Source organism: Sceloporus undulatus, chromosome 7 (genome assembly GCF_019175285.1).
Source record: "Sceloporus undulatus isolate JIND9_A2432 ecotype Alabama chromosome 7, SceUnd_v1.1, whole genome shotgun sequence".
NCBI lineage: Eukaryota > Metazoa > Chordata > Lepidosauria > Squamata > Phrynosomatidae > Sceloporus > Sceloporus undulatus.
In genome coordinates, this window is record NC_056528.1 from 30,546,417 (window position 1) to 30,569,859 (window position 23,443).

General features: G+C 50.1%; 2 protein-coding genes across 8 annotated transcripts in view; one reads left to right on the plus strand and one right to left on the minus strand.

The window, feature by feature from the left end:
* On the plus strand, positions 1 to 11,220 carry LOC121936060 (tumor necrosis factor ligand superfamily member 10-like). Its single transcript, XM_042477840.1, has 5 exons — positions 1 to 386; positions 5,028 to 5,174; positions 5,380 to 5,416; positions 6,022 to 6,126; positions 6,641 to 11,220. The coding sequence occupies exons 1-5, from the start codon at positions 321 to 323 to the stop codon at positions 7,084 to 7,086; spliced, it is 801 nt and encodes a 266-aa protein (XP_042333774.1). The 5' UTR covers positions 1 to 320; the 3' UTR covers positions 7,087 to 11,220.
* CLCN5 (chloride voltage-gated channel 5) overlaps positions 9,789 to 23,443 on the minus strand; it is a 24,375-nt gene continuing 10,720 nt past the window's right edge. For 3 of the 7 annotated variants that reach the window (XM_042477834.1, XM_042477832.1, XM_042477833.1), the window contains 12 exons: positions 20,546 to 20,702; positions 17,349 to 17,500; positions 16,495 to 16,594; positions 16,115 to 16,305; positions 15,752 to 15,874; positions 14,880 to 15,086; positions 14,438 to 14,518; positions 13,349 to 13,891; positions 13,030 to 13,216; positions 12,431 to 12,829; positions 11,607 to 11,823; positions 9,789 to 10,189 (listed from right to left, as the gene is read on the minus strand). In XM_042477834.1, coding sequence (XP_042333768.1) covers positions 10,099 to 10,189; positions 11,607 to 11,823; positions 12,431 to 12,829; positions 13,030 to 13,216; positions 13,349 to 13,891; positions 14,438 to 14,518; positions 14,880 to 15,086; positions 15,752 to 15,874; positions 16,115 to 16,305; positions 16,495 to 16,594; positions 17,349 to 17,500; positions 20,546 to 20,684 — 2,430 coding nt within the window. In that variant the 5' untranslated portion in view covers positions 20,685 to 20,702 and the 3' untranslated portion in view covers positions 9,789 to 10,098. Of the gene's footprint in view, positions 10,190 to 11,606; positions 11,824 to 12,430; positions 12,830 to 13,029; positions 13,217 to 13,348; positions 13,892 to 14,437; positions 14,519 to 14,879; positions 15,087 to 15,751; positions 15,875 to 16,114; positions 16,306 to 16,494; positions 16,595 to 17,348; positions 17,501 to 17,991; positions 18,323 to 18,348; positions 18,770 to 20,545; positions 20,703 to 23,443 lie in introns of those variants that run through there. The other 4 variants (XM_042477839.1, XM_042477837.1, XM_042477835.1 and 1 more) reach the window with 4 other exon arrangements.

Consider the following 23,443-nt stretch of genomic DNA (forward strand, 5'->3'; position numbering starts at 1 on the left):
CTGTCTCTGGCCCCTGGCTGCTCTCTCTCCCAGCCCCAGGAGGAAGAAGAATAGGCCGGAGAGAAGGAGCCTAAGGGAGGGGGCTGCTGGGCTTCGTCTGCCTTCCTTCCCTTCGGGGCCCCAACCCTCCTCCCTTCCAGCTGCTCTGGCAAAGGGAACCCAGGAGCCCCACTTAGGAGCCAGGATGCCCTCTTGCCACCCAGGGATGGGCATCTTTCTCATCGATCTGTAGCACCGTTCAACCTTTTCTAGCCTGAGTTTTGGTGGAGTCCAGGCCATGCCAGAGATGCCAGGAGCTGGCCCTGTCTGAGCGTTTGTGGATGGAGAAGAGGGAAGGGGACGGCCCTGCGCACTCTTTCAGGATGGAAAGCAATCCCTTCCTCCAGGTTGGCACACACTTGCCCGGGGTCCCCATGATCCCTGGCTTCCCTTTCCTTGAGTCAGGAAGGCACAGCACCCAAAAGTGACAGGGATGGCAGTCCAGAGCTGTGAGCCATTGTCCAGGGGATCCTGGGATCCCAGGGTCAAAGGCCGAGGACTTTTTGATGCCCAGGCCAGGGCTCCCCTGCCTCCCTCTGGCACCCCTTGGGCTCCCCATTCGCCAGCCTCTACGTTTAGCTCCAGCCCCACAAGTGCTTGGAAGAGAGATGGATTTCCCAGTGATGTTGGCACCCAAAGTTATTGAGGAGTCTTTCAGCAATGCTTTAGCAGTGCCTCTTGCATTGACTATCCAGGCCCTTGTGGTTCTTTCCAACTCTGGGCTTGTATTACTCTCTTATGGCTTAGTCTTGAATGAGCAAAAGCCATGAGCTTTGCAAATGACCCACTCCTGGAGGATGTTAAATCTGGGTTTAAAGAAGTGGGTTTCAGGTGCAGATTTCTGCAGCATCCATTTAGCATTCAGCTCAATCAGAAGCTGGAAAGGTGACCTGATGGACCTCAGCTTCCAGAGAGGAGTTTGGAGAGGTAACCTTTTGGGGATTGCACTTCCCAGCCAATGGGGCATTATGGGAGTTGCAGTCCAAAAAGGTCTCCCTTTCCGAGGCTAACCCTGCACTCCAGTCCTGTTCCCAATCCCAGCCAGACCAAATTAGATAGTGGATGATGGAGAGAAATCTTGGGTGAGCGTCCGGTGGGTTTGAAGAAACTGCAGCTGGCAGGAGATGCTGGTCAAGAAGCATCTCCAAGAAGCAGGGAAATGCCCAGCAGCATCTTTGCCCCTCTTCCGGGGCCCTTTCTGTGCAATAATTAACCTCTTCTGGGAATCCTGTTTCCTGGAGGCTTGGCAGCATTGGCCCTTGGCACTCTTGATGGGCATCTCGCCAAACGAACCACTCAACCTTCAGACAGAAAAGGCTGGTCTGGGTTTTCTGGGCCACTTCCCTCCCTTCCTGTCTTTGCAACTTGGGCCACCTTTTCCTAAAGGTTGCAAGTGGGCAAATCGAAACCGATGGGCAAAGTATGGAGATGCAGTTGTTTGGAAAACCCCAGCTTCTGTTTTCTGCCTGCAGTGCAGTGTTTAAAATGCAGAGCCTCTCTTTGTAAAGATCAGAAAACCTCTGGAGGCAAGGTGCCATCTCTTTTCCTCTTGGAGGTCCACTTTCTGGTCCTGGGCAGATCGAAATAGACGAAATGTAAGGAAATCTCCCACCGTCATCAGAGCCAGCCATCAGGAACAATCCTCACTCATTTGTATGGTGCCACTATCGGGGCAAGAGGGAATGAGGGCATTGCCTCCACCATCCCAAATAAGAATTTGCATCCCCAAATAACATTCTTCTTCACTCCCAAAATTTCATGCATTGCAGTCATTTAAAATTTCACTTGATTTAGAAATTGAGGCAAAGCAAAGGGGCAGGAAAAAAGTGACTGAGGATGCATCCATGCTGCAGAATTTGATGCATCTTGATACCACTTTAACTGTCATGGCTCCATCCTATAGATTTGTAGTTTCTTATGGCACCAGAGCTCTCTGGCAGAGAAGGCTCAATATCCCAGAGAACTCCAAATCCCAGAATTCCATAGCATGGGGCCATGGCAGTTAAAGGTGTGTCAAACTGCATTAATTCTGAATGCAAAGACAGCAAGGAGAAGAGGGGTCCTGGGTGTGTGAACGGTTTTCAGTGTCTCATTCTGCGATGCTATGAATTTGGGGACTGAAGTGACATTTAATTTGGGGGGCAATTCCTATTTGGGGGAGTAGTGCTCTCATTTTGCCTCCCCATAACAACACTCCTGGGGTGACCCATCATCTTATGGAGGAGGGCCCCACGATGCCCACCTTTGCCCTGGAAAGCACCTCTCATCCAGCAAAGGGTCAACATCCAGTGCAGCTTTGCCCAGGGCTTCATTGCATGGCATGGGGGTCTGCTGCATTGGCACTGAGTGCCCTGCCTTTGCAAATCAAGAGCACAAAGATCCACAAGGGAGACTGTTTACATGTTATTTCGGCCCAGCAGGGATCCTCTTGATCCCTCCGTCCCAAGGATCCTGTCTGCCATGTTGTGGATTCCTACTTATCGCCCAGCGGCTGATACACACTGGCTCCTGAGAAGGCTGGCAACCTGTGTGTTTGTTTTTGTGGCTGAGGAAGGATGGGTGTGGCGTTGCAGAGAAGTTTCCCAAAGAGATTTCGGCCAATTCTAGGGTTAGTTTGGGTTTCATTTCTCCATTGGCGGCCAGAGCCATGTTTCCAAGGTTGTGTGAAACGGGCATGCATCCAAATGAGGAATGCCAGCCCTGCCAGGGCCGAAGGGGGGGGGGGAGTCCGGTGCAGGCTGACCCCATGATAGGGACACCGCAGGGTCACCATAAGTCAGAAATAACTTGAATGCACACAGCAGCAACAACAAGGTGCACCCCTGGAAAGGCTTTGGTCATAATAGAGTGTGGATGAGAATACTAACTTCCACAACAACCCAAATAAAGATGCACACAAGTGGACTTAACATTTGGTTATGTCACTAGCAGGACCCTGGCTTCTGTGTGTGTGTGTAAAAGGCAGTGTTGGTTGTGAGCAAAGTTGCAAAGTCCACTTTGTGGTGATGCCTTTTATTACTCCAACTGCAAAGGCACAAAAAGGTATGCAAGCTTTTGCTATACTGGGATCTCTCCATCAGGCAGCGAGAAATGCAAAGGTAGGGATGATGTGAGAAGAAAAGAAGGGTTTGCAGACCCAGGAATGGGACCCAAAGGCCTTTGGTTTCATTTTCAGCTGTGTTTACTCTTCCCTCAAGCTTTCCAGGAGGGAGGGAGGAAAGCCATAAACGTTGTTTTGTTTTTCTGGTTTGGAAATGCAACCCTCTCTGCCCTTGTAAACTCAGGGCTATCTGCATCCAGTTGAAGGTCAGAGGCTGCTTTGTTGAGGAGGCAGGGTTTTGTAATTTAAATCAAGCCTGGAGATAATTTTAGAGATTGGATTAAGTAAAGAAAGAAGATAGGAGCAAACAGACAGTTTTACCTAGTGGCTGGAGAGGGCTTGTGATTGTTAAAACTGCCATTGAAAAATCAAGCTTTCAAGCTCACAGACAGCGCTCCTCTTTTGCCTCCAACTCTATATTTTTTCACATTTCCAGAACATAGAGATAGAACATGCAGTGCCCGGTATTTGTTGGCGGCCTCCCATCCACATCCTGACCAGGACTGACCCTGTTTTAGCTTCCTGAATCCTTTGCCTTTAGGGTTTTTCTGCTCTTAGAGGAAACAGGTCTCTTTGTCCCAGTTCCTGGGGAATGCAAAGTGTGGGGTGGCTGCATTTGTGCCCATGCCTTGCTTGGGAAGAGGATCCTGGACCGGAGGGCCTCTGGGTCTCACTCAGCAAGTGAAGGGGTGCCGCCTCCTGCCATTTCAGGGTACAGCAGTCCACCATCCCTGTTCCTGCCACGACTGTACCTTTTAGCTGAGGGTTATGTGTGTATGTCTTTATTTCAGTGCATTTTGCTTGCATTGCAGTGGAGGCTTGTGGGGTGAGGGGAAAGTGGCGTGCAAGGACACTGCCCTGGCAATGCAGACAATCTGCTGAGATGGCATCTCTCACAAGAGTAGCCAGCAAGTGCGTGCCTGGCCTTGCTGTGTCATGTGCGTGTGTTTGTCTGCCTTTTGTGTTTACGCCCCATGCTCATTCCCCAACATCCGACCCACTTCCTTGGTGAGGGCTGAAAAACAACAGGACAGATGCCCAGCTTGTTCGCTACACTCGTGAGTCACCCGTTGGGCATTTTGCCCAACATCTTGGTCCCCCTTGGTCTGCCTTCTCCCTCTGGCATTGGCTTAGCCAAACAGGGCACCATCCCCAGCAGGCAGCTCCTTTTGGTGGGTGCAGTTGTGTTCAATGGGGTGGGTATGGCTTCTCGGCTGGGAGACTGGGCAACTGGCCTTGTGCAGCTGCTTGCCAGCCCCTGGGGCTTGTTAGTCAGGCCAGAAGCCACAGCTGCTGTGGACTCTTGGGGAAAGGATTTATTTGCTTACATACCTCAACCGCCCCTTCGAACCGACTGGGTTTAGTCTGAGCTGTTCTAGCTGCGCACGCAGTAAACGAGATGCTGCTTCTCCTTAAATTTGGCAAGAGCAGACCAAACTCTTCCCAACTTCTTGATATGGGAGTTTGTTTTCATGGAAGGAATTGCATTATTCCTGTGCAAAGTTGCACCCATTGGGAACAGCCTGGGTTTAGTCTGCACTGCTTTAGCTGCAGTAAACAAGAGATGCTGGTCCTTCTTCTTAAATTTGGGGAGCGCACACTAAACTCTTCCCAACCTCTTAATGTGGGAATTGGTTTTCATGGAAGGAATTGCACAATTCCTGTGCAAAGTTGCACCGAGTGACATACATTGGGAACTGCCGGACATGGAAGTTGTAAATACCCAAGTGTGTATATTGCGGGGTGGAAACAGAAGAGTTCCTTCTTCCCCAAAACCTTTTGAGGCTGTTCCTGCTGCCCATCAGGAGCCATTCCTGCAAACTGGCCCCTGGTTGGGGTTTCTGGCTCTCTAATGCCCCCTTTCCTTCCCTTCCCTTTCCTTCCTCAGCTCAAGGCTCAGGCCCAGGGCACTTCGGAGGAGTTGCGATGCCTCCAGCTTGTCAACCGGCTGCAGGATCTCTCCAACTGGGAGGAACTGGTGGACAACCAGTCCTGCCTCAAGCTGGCCGGCAGCATCAAGGATTATGTCTCCACGGTGAGCCCAGGGCAAAGGGAGGCGGAGGTTGTCTGTCTGCCTGTCTTACCCAAAAAATGCACAAACAGAAACCTCCATAGCACCCTCTTTGCCTCCATCCACATTGCACCCAGGACCCCTTAATGGTTGGGGGCAGGGGGGCTGGGAAATATTCTGTGAAATCCCCATTCTTGGATGATGTTTCACACTCTTGCTCCTGTTTCAGGTGATGGAGAACGTTGTCCATAAAGGAGCTCAGACTGGTGAGTCTGGGGCCGGAGGGGGAGGCAGTACAGCAACCCACATTTATGTGCCTATGTGTTGGGTGGGAATAGATGTGGTGCTCAGGTGAGAAGCATAGGAAATGGAAAGGGTGGGTGGGTCTGCCGATTTCTCCAAAGAACCAGCGCTAAACAGGGTTTGGGGCAAGGTCTCACCTAGGCTTTGCTGGGTGCAGTAGTAGGGGAGCAATTTCCAAATAGATGCATCAGGGTCCAATGTGAAGATCAAGCCTTTTAGGGACAATAATTCCTAGAATCCCCTGCAGCTATTGGCTGGAAGGAATCTGGGAATTGCAGCCAAAAAAAAGGGGGGGGGCAGGTCTATAAGTATTCCTTTTCCCTTGCAGACTAAAATCCATAATTATTTTGGAATGAGGCACTGGGGGAAGAGTTTCAAGTCCATGCTTTTTATTCATCTGCCTCTCCAGTTTGCATCCTTGGAGTGCACCAACCATCATTGCCTATCACTGTGGGGACCATGGGAGGTGTAGTCCTCAAGGGCAGCAGTTTTGGGGAGGCTGCCCTGACTCTTCCAGCGAAGACTGACCTGGGGTTGGTGAAATGCTGACCTTCTGTTTCGGTTGCAGGAAGTCCAGAGAAGCTCACTTCAGATCGACCACTGATGAGCCAGACATCTGGCGGCAAACCTTCGGCACACCTGACCCTCAGGAGACAGACCCCTGTCCGGCCAGGTAGGAATGATAGGGGGGAATAGAGAGGGCACATTTTGGAGATCTCCTTTCCAGATACAGTTGGACTGCAGCTCCCATTCTGACTGGGGCTGATGAGAGTTGGAAGTCCCAGGAGTCTATCCTCTGCCTCTGTATTTTGGACGGTGAGTTGTTGTTTTTTGTATGTAAGAGAGAGAGAAACATCTCTCCAATATCTATCATCAATGCTGGTTATAATTTGCCTAGGATAGGACTCATGCAGGTTTACTGTGTTACCTTGCTTTTTGCTGAGAGGCTGCTGGGGATTGTGGTCCGACAGCATCTGGAGGGTTAGATGCTTTTCAGCCCTGCTTTTGAGTCCTGAGCAAGAGGTCCACTATCTACAAACAGCGGCTGCAGGGAGACCCAGGTGGCTTTGCCCTCTGCATACAAGATGGCCAGGCCCCCTGGCTTTTCCCATAGCCTTGAGCATAACTCAGTGGCTTTGCACCCGCTGTCCCTTCCAGGAACGCATTTCGTTCTGCTTTTCCTCCAGGAGCCCTGGCACACTTTGGGGAGCTGCAGCAGTCCTGCCAGCACCCCATCCCTCACTGGGCCAACCAGACCTTGCATGCCCACCTCCAGAACATCACCTTCCAGGAGGGCAAGCTGCACATCAGCCAGCCAGGAAAGTACTACGTCTACGCGCAGATCTACTTCCGCTATCCCACCGAGGAGGGCACTGGCGCCCGCACCTTTGGGCACCAGCTGGTGCAGTGCATCAACCTCCAGAACTCTTACGGGCAGAACGTCTTGCTGCTGAAGGGAGTGGGCACCAAGTGCTGGGCAAAGGATGCCACGTATGGGCTCCACGCTCTCTACCAGGGCGGCCTCTTCGACCTCAGAGCTGGGGACAAGCTCTTTGTCTCCGTCTCCTCCCTGGACATCAACTATGGTGACGCAGCCGGCAGCTACTTTGGGGCCTTCCGCCTGGATGGCTGAAAGCGGTGGGACCCTTTTTGGAACTGCTTCCTGGCCAGAGGCCCCCACGGACCCTATTGCTTTTGCCCTTCAATGCAGCCATTGGCCAGTGGGGCCCCTTAACCAGTTGGACCAGCCTGGAACCAGCAGGAGATGCCTGAGGCTACTGGAATGGCAGCGGCCCTGTGACTAGTCTTTCTCCTTTCGTTAGTGGTTGTGACGAAGGTTGCTCCTCAAAGGCAAGAGCCAAGAATTGGGGCCCTTGCAGACTAGCGATCTCTGGCTCATCCCACCTTAGAAGAGGGGTGAAAAGAGCAGATGAGCACAACTCAACCTCTGTGGACATGGTGGGACTTGCACAGTGGTGCAAAGCTCAGTCTTGCATAATTTCCCATCTGTGATTTGACAAAGAGAAGGGAGCTCTCCTTCACATACCTTCCTCCAGGTAGGTAAAGCAGGTAAAGCAAGACAAGTGACCAAGAAGTGAAACGAAAAACCAAAGCTGAGCCTTCACTGGTGCCCAGGTCTGGCTGGCAGGTATCCCTGATGAGTTTGGGGCAGCTTTTGGACTGACCAGGACAGCTGCCCTCCCTCTTCCATATTCTCCACCTTTGGCGTAACTTTCTGCCAACCTGGGAATTCTTCCCATAATTTCAATTGAAAAACAGGGTTTAAAAATATCTCCTAATGGCATTAGGGGAAACAGAAAACCAGTTCCTGAGGAACAGTCTCCCTTAAGAATGGCTGCATGCGATGCTGCACTTGTTGCATTTAAGTGAGTCAGGTTATCTGGTCTACTTTGCTAAACTGCCTTGGCAAGAAATGTAGGTCAGTGTGTCACCCGCTTGCACACCTTGCAGACATGAGAGAGAGACAGAGAGAAGACCTGAGAGATGGAGGGGCATCTTGGCTTCCTATTCCTGGTGCAACTGGACCCAGGAAGCCATCCTCTTGGTATCGCTCTCTCTCTCTCTCTCCCCAAACCGGGTGTGACACTGACTGGCATTTCAGGTTTGCATAAAAGCTTGCTGCTCAGATGAACTCAGGTGAACTTGGCTGCCCTGGACAAGAAAATCTGGTGCTAGTTGGAAAGTCAGAACAGACAGACATGAGAGGGAAGAGGGAAGGCCCCTTCTGTCAATGTGGACAGTCTGGGAAACTGAGGCAATCACAGCTGGGCCTTTCTTGCAATGGGAATAAAGAAAGCTGATTTACAGGGAAACATAAGCAGCAACTAAAATGCACAAGAGCCTAAAGGCCAGACTGGGTATAGCGGAGTAACCTTGTCAGGAGGTAAGAGGTTGCCACTTAACATTTCCTCCTTTGAGGCTGTTGGGTTTTGCTGCCAATCGCGTTTTCAGAAAGAGAGACGCCCAACTGCTGCCACACTGTGGCTGTTTGTCAGAGGCAGCTGTTAGCCAAGGAAAAATAATTCTGCACAGACACAGATAAGGATAAATTATCCCAGACTTAGCATGGCAGCTCTGCCCAGGGAAAAGAGACCTGGGTGCACCTCTGGGATGGGCAGAGGGTCCAGGGGTCCAGCTGGCCTTGCCAACCCCTTCACTCCTCTGCTGCGGAACAATACCCAGGGCCCTCTGACCATAACGACCACCTGGCTGGCCAGCAATGGTTCTCTAGGGTACCAGACCCGTTGCTCATCTGGGCCTCCTTTTTGACCAAAGACAGCTAGGATAAATATGGGTTCTGAGCAAGTGAGAAGCAGAGCTTGGACACAATCAGAGTTAGCACTGATGCATCAGTGCAAAGATGTTGAAATTAACCGGTCAACCATTAAGAAAAATTAATGTTTTGTTTGTTGAGTTATTTTGCAACTTAATCATAAGAAGAGTTTAGACATATTAGAAATGGCCAATAATGGGAACATCTTAATTGTTACTCAGTGCCAACTGGCATTTGATGATTTTCAAAACACTGTTGAGAACGAATTAGGGGCCAGGATCAACCCAGGGCAGCAGCTCCAGATCAGAATGGGAATGGATCTAGTCCCAGGCCCAGGAAAGCCATTAACACCAGCTACTACAAGTTGCACTGGGCCCAATGGACTAACAGTTGGTCTAGATCAGTAGTCCCCACATTGTGCCCTTTAAAAGATTTTAGAGTTCAGTTCCCAGGAGCTTCAGCCATGTTGGCCAATAGCCAGGGATTCTGGGAGCTGAAGTCCGAAATCTCTTAAAGGGCACAGTTTGGGGACCTGGAGCAAGTCAGGTCTGGCCTCCTCATCTCTGTGGAATTGAGAGGAATTGGGAGGAGGGTCCTTCTGCTAAACTACAAGAGAAAATGCATGTCTCGGTTACCTTCTTAAGGGAAGAGAGATGCCTGGCTGCTGTTCCTCTGGGTAAAGCTAAAGAGGATTAAACTAGCAAGCGAGTCCATTCACTGCAGGCACAGAGGAGTCATTCTGCTGGGGAGCAGAGTTCAAAATGAACTTGGAAAGGGTCCCTCTCATTCACATAGCAGCAAAACAAGATTTCATTCAAGTGGCTCCTTTAAACAGCTGATCTCTCCTTTAAAAAAATATATCGGTCAGCGTAGAGAAAGGAGTTGCTTCATCAGAAAGGCATGCAGCAGGAAGTCCTGCCAAGAACGCTCCCATTTGCCCCATTGCAGCTTCAGGGAGGGCTATTCCACCATCAGCCCCCAACATCTCCCTCTTCCTCTAGACTTTGTTAAGAGAAATTAGCAGCAAAGCAACAGGGTTATTCAATTATACCGTCCTTTTTACTCCTTCATGGAACCTCTTTCCCAGCGCAACTTCAAAAGAATTATATAATAAAGTCTTTTTCTTCTAAAGAGAAGATTAATTTCCACAGATTATATAGTGCAATTGGTTATCTTGTAGAAAAAAAAAAATAAAACATGATTATCATTAGCTCCGTAAAGGGAAACGTCTCTGAAGAGTGCTCCGGATTCTCATCAAAAAAGAGAAACAAGGCTTTGGAGTCCGTTCATTGTCAAGTTCGAGGGTTGGAGGTGGGAGGGCAATGCCTCTGCCCAGCCCTTAGCTTACGTTCAGTTGAACAATATGGAGTCCGGGTCCTGGTTTGCCATTTGTGCAATGTGCTTTAATACGTCCTTTTTGGTAATGATCCCCAGCAATTTCCTGGAAAGAGTGAACAGACAGGAAAGTGGTCAGCATGGGAAATGCCCTTCCTCACCCAACTCCCAGCCAGTTCCCCACAAAAAGGCAGCAGATGGAAACCTGTTGGGGGTGTAAGCATGCACACTTCTTTTGTTGTTGTTGTGGGTGAGGCCAAGAGGCTCTTTGCTTATTTCACCAGAGGTGACCCAGAAGCAGGGACTGCCTCCATTCCCTTGCCAGGTCTCCAAGAAGAGGAAACAGCAATGAGACCTCTTCCCTCCATCACTGGAGAACAGCAATGGGGATGGGGAGGTGGACCTCAAAGCTCAGTTATCTCCATCCATTTCCTCCGGCTGTTTGGCAAAGAGATCACACTGCCGTGCCTTGGCTGATGTGTTTTCTAAAATATGCTACGGATAGGACTGCATTAGCATCCAGTCATTCAGATGGAAATAAAGGGATACCTGCCTTATCAAAAAACCAGAAGAGCAGCTGGTCATGTCTGTTCTGCCTCTTTCTCTCTTACATACCCAAACTCCAGACCATTTCAAGTTACTGACTGCTTAGGCCTCCCTCCAAGATCCCCCCTTCCCAGGATAAGTCATGCTGCAAGTTTACAAAGGCTCATTCGTTTAAAAAGCCCCTTCCCCAGCTCTTAGGATTTCTTGGAAGGCATAGCTGAAGAGGCTCAGAAATAGATTAACTCTGAAGTGCTCAAGGAGTCAAAAATGCCCTCCTCCCCTAAAAAAAAAAAAGATGGAGGCCATCTAAAGAAGTGGCAGAATAACTCGCCACTCCCTTTGGACACACTAATTACGATTTCTCTAAATCTATTGTCAACTGCTGCTTTTGATATTCCTATGTTATATGCCTCATTTGTAAATAGGATTTCTCTGTAATTCTATTGCCTGCTGCTGCTGCTGCTTTTGGTACTACGTGTACAATGTTATATGCATCATTTGTAAATACATTATTTTTCATTATTGTCAGTTAATGGGCTTGTCTCTATTTCTTGAGGTCCTTTTGTACAGAATAAAATGCTCTCAACGCTTTCCATGTTGTTCAAATAGCAGATCGTAGAGTACACAACTCTATTTTGTTAACAGGGCAAGCTTTTGGGCCATCAAGTCACTTCACATGGGAATGCGGTCAACCCCAGGTATGCCCTGCCGCTCTGGGAGGAAAGCTACTACCAATGTAGCATCATCTACACAGGGCAGCTGTGCACCAGATTTTTAACAGGCCCTATATGACCTGGGAGTTCATGGTATTTCAGTAAGTGATGCTCTGAAAGACGGATCCCTTGTCAAAGCTCAATGGCGGGTGCTGGACAAGTGCAAGGCGAAACAGTGTGAATGTGAGAGTTGCAAGAGAATGAGAGGTACTCGGTGTGATCCGAGGGCAATTCTCCCCTTCCAGCCCGCGCTGGCTCTCTCACCCGTTGTGCGTGACCAGGCACTGACGCAGCCCGAGTTTCCGGAAAATGTCCACCACGATCTCCATGGGCGTTTGGTCTGTCACAGTGAAAGGACTGAGGTCGAGGATGTTCCGGAGCTTGAGGGTGGACGGGGAACTGGGCGGCAGTGGAGGGGAATGGTCGGTGAAATAAATTAAAGAGCTGCTCACAATTCCATCTTGTTTCTTCCGGGCCATTTCTGAGGGGAAGGGAAGACAAGAGGAGATGTTGAGGCATGAACTTTGTAATGGAAGTCAAGATAGAAGTATGTATCCTTAGGGAGCAGACACTGAGTATTTGCTATGGCCTGTGGCACATGAGGCATTTTGGATGATGTGGGTCATTTTGTGGATGCTCCCAGAAGAATTCCAAGTCTTTTGAGTCCTACTTCTTATTTCAAAGAGTATTAGACTTTCCTCCATCTCCTGAGACCAGGGTCCATCAGCACATTGGATGGACTGATATCCATGAAAGCTCATGGTAAAATAAGCCAGTTAGGCTCAAAGTGCTGCTGGGTTCCCATCTTTTCCATCAAAATATAATTTTTATAAAAGTCTATATACAGTTAAATGGCCAAGGAGGACCACAGCTAAAGTCCTCCTTAGGGGTGTCCCACCAACCTCTCTTTAAAAACCTCCAGCAAAGGAGTAGAGCCCATTGCCTTCTCGGGCAGCATGTTCCAGAGTAAAAACCCAAGTAAAATTCAGGGAGGGAAATGAAACCAAATCTCTCTCTCTCTCTCTCTCTCTCTCTCTCTCAGACACTTGGAGCATTGTTCACAGACTATTTCTGCCCCACTGACTCACCAATGGAGATGATAAGGTCTCGCCTCAGGACGAAACCCACCAGCCGCTGGGACTCTTTGGACACCACCACCGGGTAGCCGCTGTAGGTGGTTTCACTCACAACGGCCTCCACATCCTCCACGTTCATGCTGTCCTGGGTGAGAACAGTCAAGGGTGGGTCATTGCGCCGCGGCCGCATGACATCCATGGCCAGTGTCTTGTGGGAGAACTCCTCCTTGGCCTCCAGGAAAGGGTAGCCGTTCAGGCGGATGTGGGCATCATAAATGCCCTCCCGGCCAATAGCATCAGCCACCCACTTGCTGGTCATGGCAGCAGCCATCAAGGGCACGATGTACTCCAGCCCCCCAGTTAGTTCAAACATGATGACTACCAGGGACACCGTCATGCGCGTCACACCACCTGCAAAACACAGACACATGTAACATACTTGTGAGCATGTCACATGATCCTAAGAACATTCTATGTGTCTCTTCACATACCGGCTGGAATCTTAAATCTGTGAACCTCCTAAACAGCAACCCCAAAGTACCTAGAGCCCAACAACACACACACATCTTTCTCTTTAATGGTGCCTGCATCTCCAATGGCCCAGGACTCACCTAGGCAGGCGGCCGCTCCGACCATGGCATAGAGGCCGGGGGTGATGCAATCTGCTCCGGGGCTGCACCAGCCTTTGAAGATGCCCCAGTCGTGGTGGTAGTAAGCCAGCTGCTCCATCCCTACCCCCAGGAGCCGGCCAGTGATGGCCCCCACAGCCATACTTGGGATGAACAGCCCCGACGGCACCTGCAAGAGAAGCGCTCTGTGTTGCTACATGTCTCACATTCCTCCAGACTGTCCAGCAAGAACTGCATTTGAATTTACACAACACCCAATGTTACATGATGTGCTCCTCCACCTAGCAAGTCCACTACTCACCTTCATGCCGAAGGTGAAGATGGTGATGAAGACTTTCAGGAGGAGGGCCAGGGCCAGCTGCCACATGGCCATGTGGACCCCCTTTCCCGCGGCCCGGTCGGGCAGGTCATCCCCCTTGGTGCTGTTGAAGTCGTTGAGGTAGTCGCAGAGCTTGGAAGAGTCCAGGAGGCTGCAGTCATTGAAGAGCTCTGAAATGAGTTCACTGGTGCTCATGCGGGTGTACTCATTGGGGAAGGCCAGGATGGCCGTGATGGCTGTAACCGCAATCACCTCCGTCACAGGGTACCGGCCCAGCCGGGTGGTCTTCCGCCTCCGGCACCAGGCAATGTTGCTGCGGATGAAGAAAGCCCCCCAGAGTCCCCCGAAGATTCCCAGGAGGATGAAGGGCACCAGCTCCAGCAGGTGCCAAGGGGTGTGGAACTCCACGTAGAAGAGGACCAGCCGGCTGTTCCCAAAGGGGTTGATGGAGCGCAAGGTGAAGGCGGCCACCAGGGCAGCGAAGAAGGAGCGCCACAGCGTCTTCAAGGGGAAATAGTAGCTGACCTGTGTAGGATGGCAGTGGGAGAGACAGAGAGAGAGGAGGACACAGGTTCAGTCTCACACACTGGGAACTCAGGTTGCTTTGATTCCGTTTGCTGCAGCTTAGAGCCTGAAAATCACACACATCCTCTCTATTCCACATAGTAAGGAAAGGCCCAGAGATCTACATTTATGTTGAAGGGCAAACTTCCTTGCCTTTGGCCTTGGCATAGCACAACTCTCGGGTAATGGAATATTTCTGTCAGTGGGAGTAGCAGTAGAAATTTATATACTGCTTTTTGATCGTTGTGCTCAAAGCAGCAAACAAAAAGAGTAAAGCAAAGCAAGGTTAACCATGCTGGGTACAGGCTCCAGCCCAACATCCATTTACATTGGAACCTGCCATATAAATAAAAGCCAGACCTTTGGCCCATCTAGCTCAGGAAACTGTGGTCTGAGAGCAACATGGAAAGCAGGGATTAAGAAGGAGCCTCAGCAGTCACAAAAAAGGTGGACAAAGGGTCTGTTGAGAGAGCAGGTCAAGAACAAACACAGCAGAGCAGGGTTTACCTCTTCAAGACTGAACAGGACGCCTCCGATGGGGGCTCCAAAAGCCACAGAGACTCCTGCAGCCGCAGCCGCTGATAAGACCTGGAAGGAGAAGGACAGAGTCAGCCAGGGCCCTCTGTGCCAACAGACAGCCAAAGTACTCTGCAAATGGTCTCTCAACACATCAGCTCTATCGCTACATGGACAGAATAAATCCTGGTTTTAGCCATCTAAATTCAGCATCCACTGGAGGAGTGTGTGTGTGAAGCTAACCCTCCTGGAGGATGCCAGCAACAAAGATGCCAGTGGAGGGAAGTGAAGTCTGTCAGCTCCCAAACCACTGCCATCCCTCCAAGGCAGAGACTGTGCAGAGCCAGCCTTGAGTCCCTGTTCCAAGAACCGCCATGGCCCTTAATTAGCAATTAACTCAAGATCGGACCTGACAGCCTTTGCAGGCCTTTACCTCTCTGCGCTTGGCCTCATTCTTCCGGTACTTAGTGAAGAGGTGGCAGAGGATGTTCCCGCAGCAGCAGGCCACATGGACCAGGGGACCCTCTTTGCCCAGGCTCAGCCCCGATGAGACGGCCAGCACCAGGGTGATGGTCTTGATGAGCAGCGTCCACTTGCCCAGGTAGCCCCGGATGATGAACCCGCTCAGGATGGTCTTGATCTGAAAGCCAAGCCCAAGAGGAGGAGGAAGAGGAGATGGATTACAGCAGCCCCAACAGATATTCCTCCTGGGTTCCTTCCTCTATATAGTGCAGGGACAGATCCTCCTTTGGGCCACAGGGGTCCCCCATTCTGCCTCTCAAAATAGCATTGCCACCAAAAAGGACCCTACAAACCAAGGAAGGGAAGGACATCTCTCTGTTTCCACTATGGGAATAGTGAAGCCCTCCCAGCATCCTCACTACTGAGCTGTGTGGTTAGAGGCAGCTGGGACTTGCAGTCCAAAATCTGATGGGGGCATAATCCCACACTAGCTCTTATGTGCTGCTGCCACTCAGAGGAGATCCAGTAGGTTGGGTTCTGGGTTCTAGTCAGAGGCAGCTTCTTGCGCCTCCCATTCCCAAATTGGGTTTTCAGCAGAAGAGGCTCACTCCCTGCTGCCCTGAGGTTGTTTCTGGCAATCATCCTGGGCTACGGTTTCATAAGACTTCATTCTGGCTGGTGGTGGAAGGGGAAGGTCTCCCCCTGCGTACATCTACTGCCAATTGTGTACTCACTTTCTGAGAATTGTTCCTGACAATTGTGTCAGAAGTAACTTTAAGGCTGCTTTCCAGGCCTTGAAAGGGGTGGGGGAAGTTGCTAAGAGAATGCAACAGCCATCCTTACCTCTGGGATCCCTGAGCCGCAGGCATAGGGTGCAAAGCCCCGGACAAGCAGTACGGCAAGGAGAGAGAACAGGAGTGCCCAGACGACGTAGAGGAAATAGTTGAGGACATAAGCAACCGCCCCCTGAAAGGGAGAAAGAAAGAGAGAGAGATGGTAGTCCATCAGGCTGTGTGACAGAAGGAAGCAGGATTGTTCTCCTGGAACGTGTCTCTCTTCTCCTAAACACACAGAGCCCTGCTTTGGCCAAGCAGAACTGGCAGGGAATTTAGGAGCAGAATAAACCCATAGAAGTGGAGACACAAAATGCCTCCTCCATTCCATGGGACCCCCAACACCACCAGGAATCCTGTCCCGGTCACCCACCCCTTCCTCTTTGCCCGTCAGAAGCTGCGCCCAGGTCCTCCATTCGGGGCACTTGTCCCTGTCCTTGAAGGTGGTCTTTGGGGAGTTCCAGCAGCAGTGTTCGTGGTTGTACCAGAAGCCATTCAAACACACACCCTCCTTCAAGTCCGTCATCCAGTGGGCCGAGATGTCGATCAAGCCGGCCAGGGCTCCTACGCACGCAAAAGGGGACCTCCATCATGTGGGGGCAAGGGGGGTGCAGGAGCACTTCCCAGCAGCCTTCGAGGCACGGCTCTTCCAGTCCCCCCAACAAGCCCACTAAGGGGGCTAGCAGGGAAGTAAGGATTCCTCTCCATTGCCACGTCAAGGAGGGAAAAGATTCCATCGCTTTGTCGTCTCACCTGCTGATAATCCTATGAGTAACATCAACAGCCATCCTGAGAATGCGTCACTAACGCTGTGGATCAGGGCCCACGTGGACTCCTTACTTTTATTGGTGATCTGAGAGGGGGGGGGAGAAAGAAAGCCACGGAGAGTCAGGAAATAAGCATTCTTGGTCTGCGTTCACACTTAAGAGGAAGACATACAACTGCAGCAACACAGCAGTTGTGCCCCATGTTTGATATCTCTGGAGATGGAGCCACACAAAAGGATGAGTGGAAACAGGTCTCCAGGGAGAAAGGATGAGGAGGATGAAGGCAGAGGAGTGCCAATACCCACAGGGGTTTTAAGTGTGCAGTTGAGCACAAAATGTACCATTTTGGGAAGAAAACAACAACCCTGCAGTATGAAAACTGATCATGTTCAGCTGGGAAAATGAAAGGGAAACCAGACACCTTGTTTACTAAGCACTTAAATGGAAGTGTTGATTGAGCTATCTTGGCAAAAGCAAGGAAAGCCCAGTTTTGGAAAAGTATCAATTTCGACAGCACAAATGTGATGCGACAAGAGGAATGGCTCCCACACTGGTGTTAGGTGTCTCCTTGAGTTGCTGGCATAGGAGCCATGGGAGGATTTACACAGCAGCCTTTGCTCCCCAACAAACAGGACAATCCAACTGTTTGTTAACGAACAAGAGTAGATTTGTAAATTAATTTTTACTGTACGGTGGATCAGAGCTACTGATTCCTGTGAAGAAACTGGCACTGAACTGACATAACTCTGTGTGTAGTCTTGGATTCTCCTTGGGGATTCTGCTATCATGCTCAGAGCCGGCACTTCTGGATCCACCACTATTCCCCCATCTCTGGCTCACCTCTCTGTGCCTGTCGCGGTCGCGGGACTTTTCGCGCACCCAGTCGATCGTGTTGAAGTCCTCGTAGGTCCCCACGCCTGGGATCGGTTCCTCCAGGAAATCCATCATCTTGCTGGCTCCGTTCATCCCTCCTCCGTTGTACGAAGAGAAGCCTGCAGGGCAGACACAGAACCAGTTGCGCATTTAAGCAGCCATTAATTAAAAACTATCCTCTTCTTTATAAAACCATCATTGGCATTGATTTGCTATTTTCAAAACCAGCCCAAAGCGGCTTGCCACAAACATTCAAGACAAACACCTATCTTCACACACCTCCATCACCTCCATCCCCATCTTGCCCCTTCTTCTAAGCCAAAGAGAGCCCCAAGGCTTTCCTCTAAGGAGTGGCTCTAACCCCATCTGCTGTTTCTTTGCCCCTTTCCCACCTCATATCCTTTGTATCCTTTGAGGCACAGTGACTGGATCTTTACACATCATTCTGCACATGGTGGTACCACATACGTGCCTCCCTAAGACAGAGAATGTCTCCCACTGACTGGCAGTTTGTTAGATAAACACAGATTTCTGCAGAGCCTGAGAAAAGAACTATTTTGGGCCACAACCTCCAGAATCTCCCCAGTCACACCATGCAGGCCATGCTTACTGTAGTCCAAGAAAAACAGCTTTTCCGAATAATGCATTCCTATCTATGGTCAGAGCATAACGGCAGCACTTCAATCCCACAGGAAGTGCCATGGTTCTATCACAGGAAAATGTGGGATTTGAAGTTTCTTGAGGTAGTTAGAATTTCTGCCAGAGAGTTCTAGTGCCTCATCAAATCACAAATGCTTGGATTCTTCAGGATGAGGCAGCCATTCAGGTGGGACTGGAGTGCTGTAACTGTGTGGCACATAAGGGGCCTGTGCCTGGATCCAAGCTGGATAAGTGCTGGCAAGAAGGCGCAAGGACATTTCAACTGGAGGGCACTGTAAAGGAGCATAGAGTCTCCCCACTCACAGACCTGGGAAGGAAGAACCACTCACGGCCTCCTTGGGGTCACTGGGCCAGGGAGGGCCGGGGCTCTGCTTCTCCATACTGGGCCGTAAAACGCCGCCTGCCTCCTCCTCAAATGCAGCTCACTCACTGTTGCTGCGGGAAGCAGCCCAGGAAAGCTCTTCTTCAGTCCACAGAAGAGAATGCAATGTCCCCAGAGGGAGCAAAGTCGGTTTTCACAAGAATGCAACAATGGGCTGAGTTAATCTTTAAGCAGCCCCATGCTGGTGCAGCCATCGGAGGTGAGCCAGGGGACAAAATGGCTGTTGCAAGAACTTCGCCTTCAACGCACACCCAGGTGGGTTAAGGACAGCTGTTCTAAGTGGCCTGTTCTATGAGATCCAGAGAGGAGTGATCCTGCGCCCACCTCTGGAGTGATGGCAACGGTTTTCTGCCTTGCAAAACCAGGTCTTCCTCGTGTTTACAGTCTCCTGGAGCCTTAAAGGCACACAGTCTTGGCAACCTGCCTGGCTGAAGCAGCAGAGTGGCAGCCCATGTGCCGCAATAAACCAGCCACTCCTCCCTGAGAGGACTATCTAGGGCAGTGTGCCATGCTCCCTGCTCCCCACCCCTAATTTGTCCAAAAGCATTTTGGAAACTGGCAGAGAGAGAAAAGGAGAGAGAGAGAGAGAGAGAGAGAGAGAAGCAGGGAGGGAGTCTGGCTTTCCGGAAGGAGTCCCTCTGCCCCACAGCAACCTGCATGACTCAGCCACAGCACCTGCCCCCTTACAGCCCTCACAAGCCAGTCTCTGTCTTTCACGACACAGCGGAGCCATTGCAGGCCTCTACTGTGTCCATGTCTCCTTTGCAACTAAACAGGTGGGACTGCTGCTCTGTAGGGCAGCCTGCTTACCATTCTATCTATCTGCCAAACCCCTTTCTACAGATATGCCTGGGAGTCTGTCTGGAGCCTGGACAGCAGAGGAAGTAGATGCTTCTGCCTGACTGAGAGTGAGGTTTCCCAGCTGTTCCAAGCACAGCACAGCCAGGATCCAGAGTGACCCCCAGTGCCAGCTCTGCCAGCAAGGTCCTTCTGCTGTCACCTGCCTGCAAACAGCTGAGCAAGGCTAATCTGAAGCTGCCCTCTTGTGGCTCCTCCTGAGGGAAGCTTCCAGCTAGAAGGAAGGAAGGAAGGAAGGAAGGAGAGGCTGTGCTGTTCCTCTACCTTCATGGTGCAAGAATCCAGAGATGAAGAAAGTGGACAGAGGAAACAGGAGCCAAACCTATCCAACTGGCATCTGGAATCAATTTGTGCACACAGTTTTATGCCCCACTTTTATAGCAATTCACGGGGCACCCTTGTGAAAACATATGCCCCAAAAGAAAGGGCATTGGCTCCCCAGAAGAAGCTGCAATCCTATGCCTCAGCAAAAGGCTCAGTCTGTTTTCACAGGTTATCACTGAACCAAAGATGACAGCCAAAGGTTGGACCTAGTAAAATCCAGAAAGCCCCAGGAGAGGAACTCCCTTGTTCAAGCAGCTCCGTTGCCTGCCAGTCTTTTTCCAGACACAGTTCAAAGTGTTGGTAATGACCTATAAAGCCCTATATGAATTAGGTCCAGGCTATTTGGGAGATCCCCCAAGATCCTCAGAAGATCTCACCACCATCACAAACACGGTTGGTGGGCACAAAAGAAACAGGGCCTTCTCAATGGCTGCCCCAAGATTTAGGAACTCCCTCCCTAGAAAGGCCAGAATGGTCTCATCCTTGCTATCCTTCTTTTCCCAGGTAAAGACTCTTTTATTCCAGCACGCTTTAGGGAACTGAAGGTTTTTGACAGTCACCCACATTTGACTATGGGCAGCCCACCCCTTTCTAGTAGCCTGGTCTCACTGGTTCAGATGATCTACTCTGGAGCCAAGCAAAGGCAAATGGGCTCCATCCATCACATATGCAACCCCACTACAAACATGTAAAGATGGAAACCACAAGTCCACAGCTCCTTCTTGGCCTTCAAACCATCCTTCTACTGTTCTCCTTTGGGAACCTTCCAGTTTGCTAGCATTTAGGAAGGCAGTATGCAGCTTTCGGGTTTCTTCTTCCCTCCCTGCGACCCACAAATCCAAACAAGGTCTCCTAACTGGACCAGCCCAAAAGCAGCAACTGAGCAAGAGTGGCCCCAACAAGAACAAGGAGGTAAAACGAGGGGCCGCTCTGGCGTTACCTTCCGCCATCATCTCCCGATCCAACGGCGGGACGTCATCCACAATGGAGAAGTCCAGCGTCCCTCCACTGACCTCCACCAGGTCTTCGTCGCTGGTGCTGCTCTGGAAGCTCCCACGGCGGAAGCTCTTGTTCTCCATGGCCTGGAAGCCCGAGACCTGCAGCCGGAAACAAAACACACACAAGTGAAAATCTGGTCAGACAAGGTGAAGGCAAAAGCAGCAACAATGACAACATCACTAACACTGGCTTGGTCCCGCTGAGCCTCACAAGCCCTAAGAGTCCAAGGAAAGACTTGGCCAACCTGGGCTCCATCTAATAAGCAGCCTGGCAAGAGTCTCTCCAGTTAGGCAAGCTGAGAAAGCCAAGCAGCACACAAACCAATCTCTGGGCTTTGGCACCAGGAGACTCCGGGGTTTTATTCCCAATTAGCCTTAAGCTTCTAATCCTGCTGTACAAGGAGGCACTGACAACCCTGAAAGGACCAACCTCCCAGGGGACTATGTCTTCCTGCAAGGCAAAAGTTGGACTACATGGCCCTTGGGGTCTCCTCCAATGCTATTATTATTATTATTATTATTATTATTATTATTATTATTATTATTATTATTATTATTATCCTTTACTGTATTTATAAAGCACTGTAAATTCTGGGCTTGATTTGCCAGACATTCATTCTTCTCTGCTTTCCCCTGGTTGGGCTGCAATGCTCCAGACTTGCCTTCTGCACAACAAGCTCTGGGGATAATACACATATTTATTCACAAATCCAGAAGGCTTCAAGAAAAGCCATTTAAGCCAATGGAGGCCTTCCCAAAGTGTCAGTTTGATTAGCGCCTTTAAAAACCGTCCAGGTCCTAAAATAGAGGTTTTGTGTGTGTCCCCCTCCCAAGTTGCTAAAACAAGCTCTGAGAGGAAAGTCTCCGCTTATGTAGGGCATGCAAGAGACCAAGTACATCGTGGACGCAAAAGCCGCTGCGTGGCTGAATGCCAACTTCTCCCGGGTCGGAAGTTCAAATCCCACAGTAGTGGAATTAAAAGCCGGCCCCGTGACGTTCATAGGAGGGTTTTAAAAAGGGTGACGGATACACAATACAGAAGAGACCAAGAAAATACTCTGAAATAGACCCAGAGAAGTTTAACCAAGGTCACAGAGAATGGTGCCTGGGAACTTGGCAAGCGTTTCCCTGGACCAGCCAGGATCTTTCTCCTGTCAAGAAGCCTTAAGGGAACAGGAAGGTTGCTCTGTGGCAGAATCAAAAGGAAAGGAGAGGGGAAAGGGGGTATCTGTAAGGCAAGCTAATGTGAGCGAGAAAAAGTAGGCAAATTGTGCTCACCTAGACAATCATGCCTCAGTTAACAAGGCCTCCGACAAAGGAGCCCCCTTTTTGCAAAGTCAGCTTATACTTGACCAGTTTCTCCTTTTCTTCATTATCTAGCTGGAAGCTTTATGGCTTTTTGACAGCGGCACCAGCATTGGGAGGATGGTGAGGAAAGGCTGGAGAAACACAGACTTTTGGGCTTGGGTTGAGGTGGGAAAGAATGGATTTCTGCAGGAGAAAAACATTTATAAAATGACAATGTTAGTCACAGGAGTACATTTTCTCAAGGTGTTGGTGTATTGTTTTTTGGAGGGATATCTATGCAAGTGGGTCCCTCCTCCTTCTGGGAACAAAGCCTTGCAAAGTCCGGGAGATAACATTTGATTTCCATCAGCAATGCAAAAAGGGTATATCTTCTGAGATCCCAGAAGTTTCTAATAACACTTTGAGAAAATGCAAGACTGTGACTAATACTTGCCAATTTATAATTTTTCCCTCCTGTATGATTCTTAACACTTTTACCTGATGAAGATGCCAGCCAGTAGCTTCCAAAGCTTGCATCACGTATTCTGGGCATTATGGTTGATCCAATAAAAGTACCACTGTTTTGTGGAATTTGGGTGTTATTGTTGTCCGCAGTATAGGTGGCACTCTGTGGGTGAACCTCCCTCTTATTCACATTTCTCAAACACAGTGAGCAGATGACTATGACCCAAAACATACACAAAGAGAGGCAGAAGCTACAGATTTTGAAAGGCTACCACCTCAATTTAAACTAGTTCCCTCTGGCTCAAGCAAGATACTGATCCCTAGTCCTAGAGAAAGGAAGTTTTGGGGGGCATCTCATTTCTTAGGGAGGCTGATCCGGCAAAATAGGCTCCGGAGGTTCCCCAAAGGGTCCTTGATCGCGTCTCCTTTCCTCTCATGGCCTGCAGGCGTCACTCTTCTCCTCTCCCAGATGGGATCCGCACCGCTCAGCCTTCCACAGATTCCTAGGTAGCTTCCTTAAGTGGCAAACAGTTAAGTGCCTTTATTTGTTTTTATTTTTAAAGGCTGATTCACGCATGCTTCTGTGTCACCGGATGATGACTCGCCAGCTGAAAAACGCCAACAGCCTCCACGGAAAGCTTCCTCTTGCCTTTGAGGTACATCACACAATGCTGCGAGAGTTTGGTCAGCAGTTCTCAGTCATCACAAGTGATTCACCTCAATTCAGTCCTGGATGCTGCAGTCACTGAGTGATGGACGCACATTGGCTGATATGTCCCTTGAATCAAAACAGTGAGGATCTGGGGAGGGGGCAAAATTATACATCTGGGGAACTGAGGCTGGAAATCAGACACTTAGAAGAGACCACCATGTGCTTTTGGGGCCAGGTGGAGGTCAATAGCATCCCATGTAGGAGCCTGTCCTGGGTGTAGGGATGCTTGATTTGGGGAGGCCCTCAAAGCCATATTGGAGGTGCAGGTATCTATCACTATTCAACTGAGGGTTTAAGCCCCATTTTGAAAATTCACACAAAGAACTGGGAACAAAGAACTAAGTTCAGCCTCCTTTCTTCAGATTAACTGATAAAG

What these genes read in the sequence shown, in the direction of transcription:
- LOC121936060 (XM_042477840.1), top strand. Translation starts at nt 321, where the DNA reads ATGGAGAAGAGGGAAGGGGACGGCCCTGCGCACTCTTTCAGGATGGAA. An exon ending in CCATAAAGGAGCTCAGACTG is followed by an intron (nt 5,417 to 6,021) that starts GTGAGTCTGGGG and finishes TTTCGGTTGCAG; the next exon opens with GAAGTCCAGAGAAGCTCACT. An exon ending in ACAGACCCCTGTCCGGCCAG is followed by an intron (nt 6,127 to 6,640) that starts GTAGGAATGATA and finishes CTTTTCCTCCAG; the next exon opens with GAGCCCTGGCACACTTTGGG.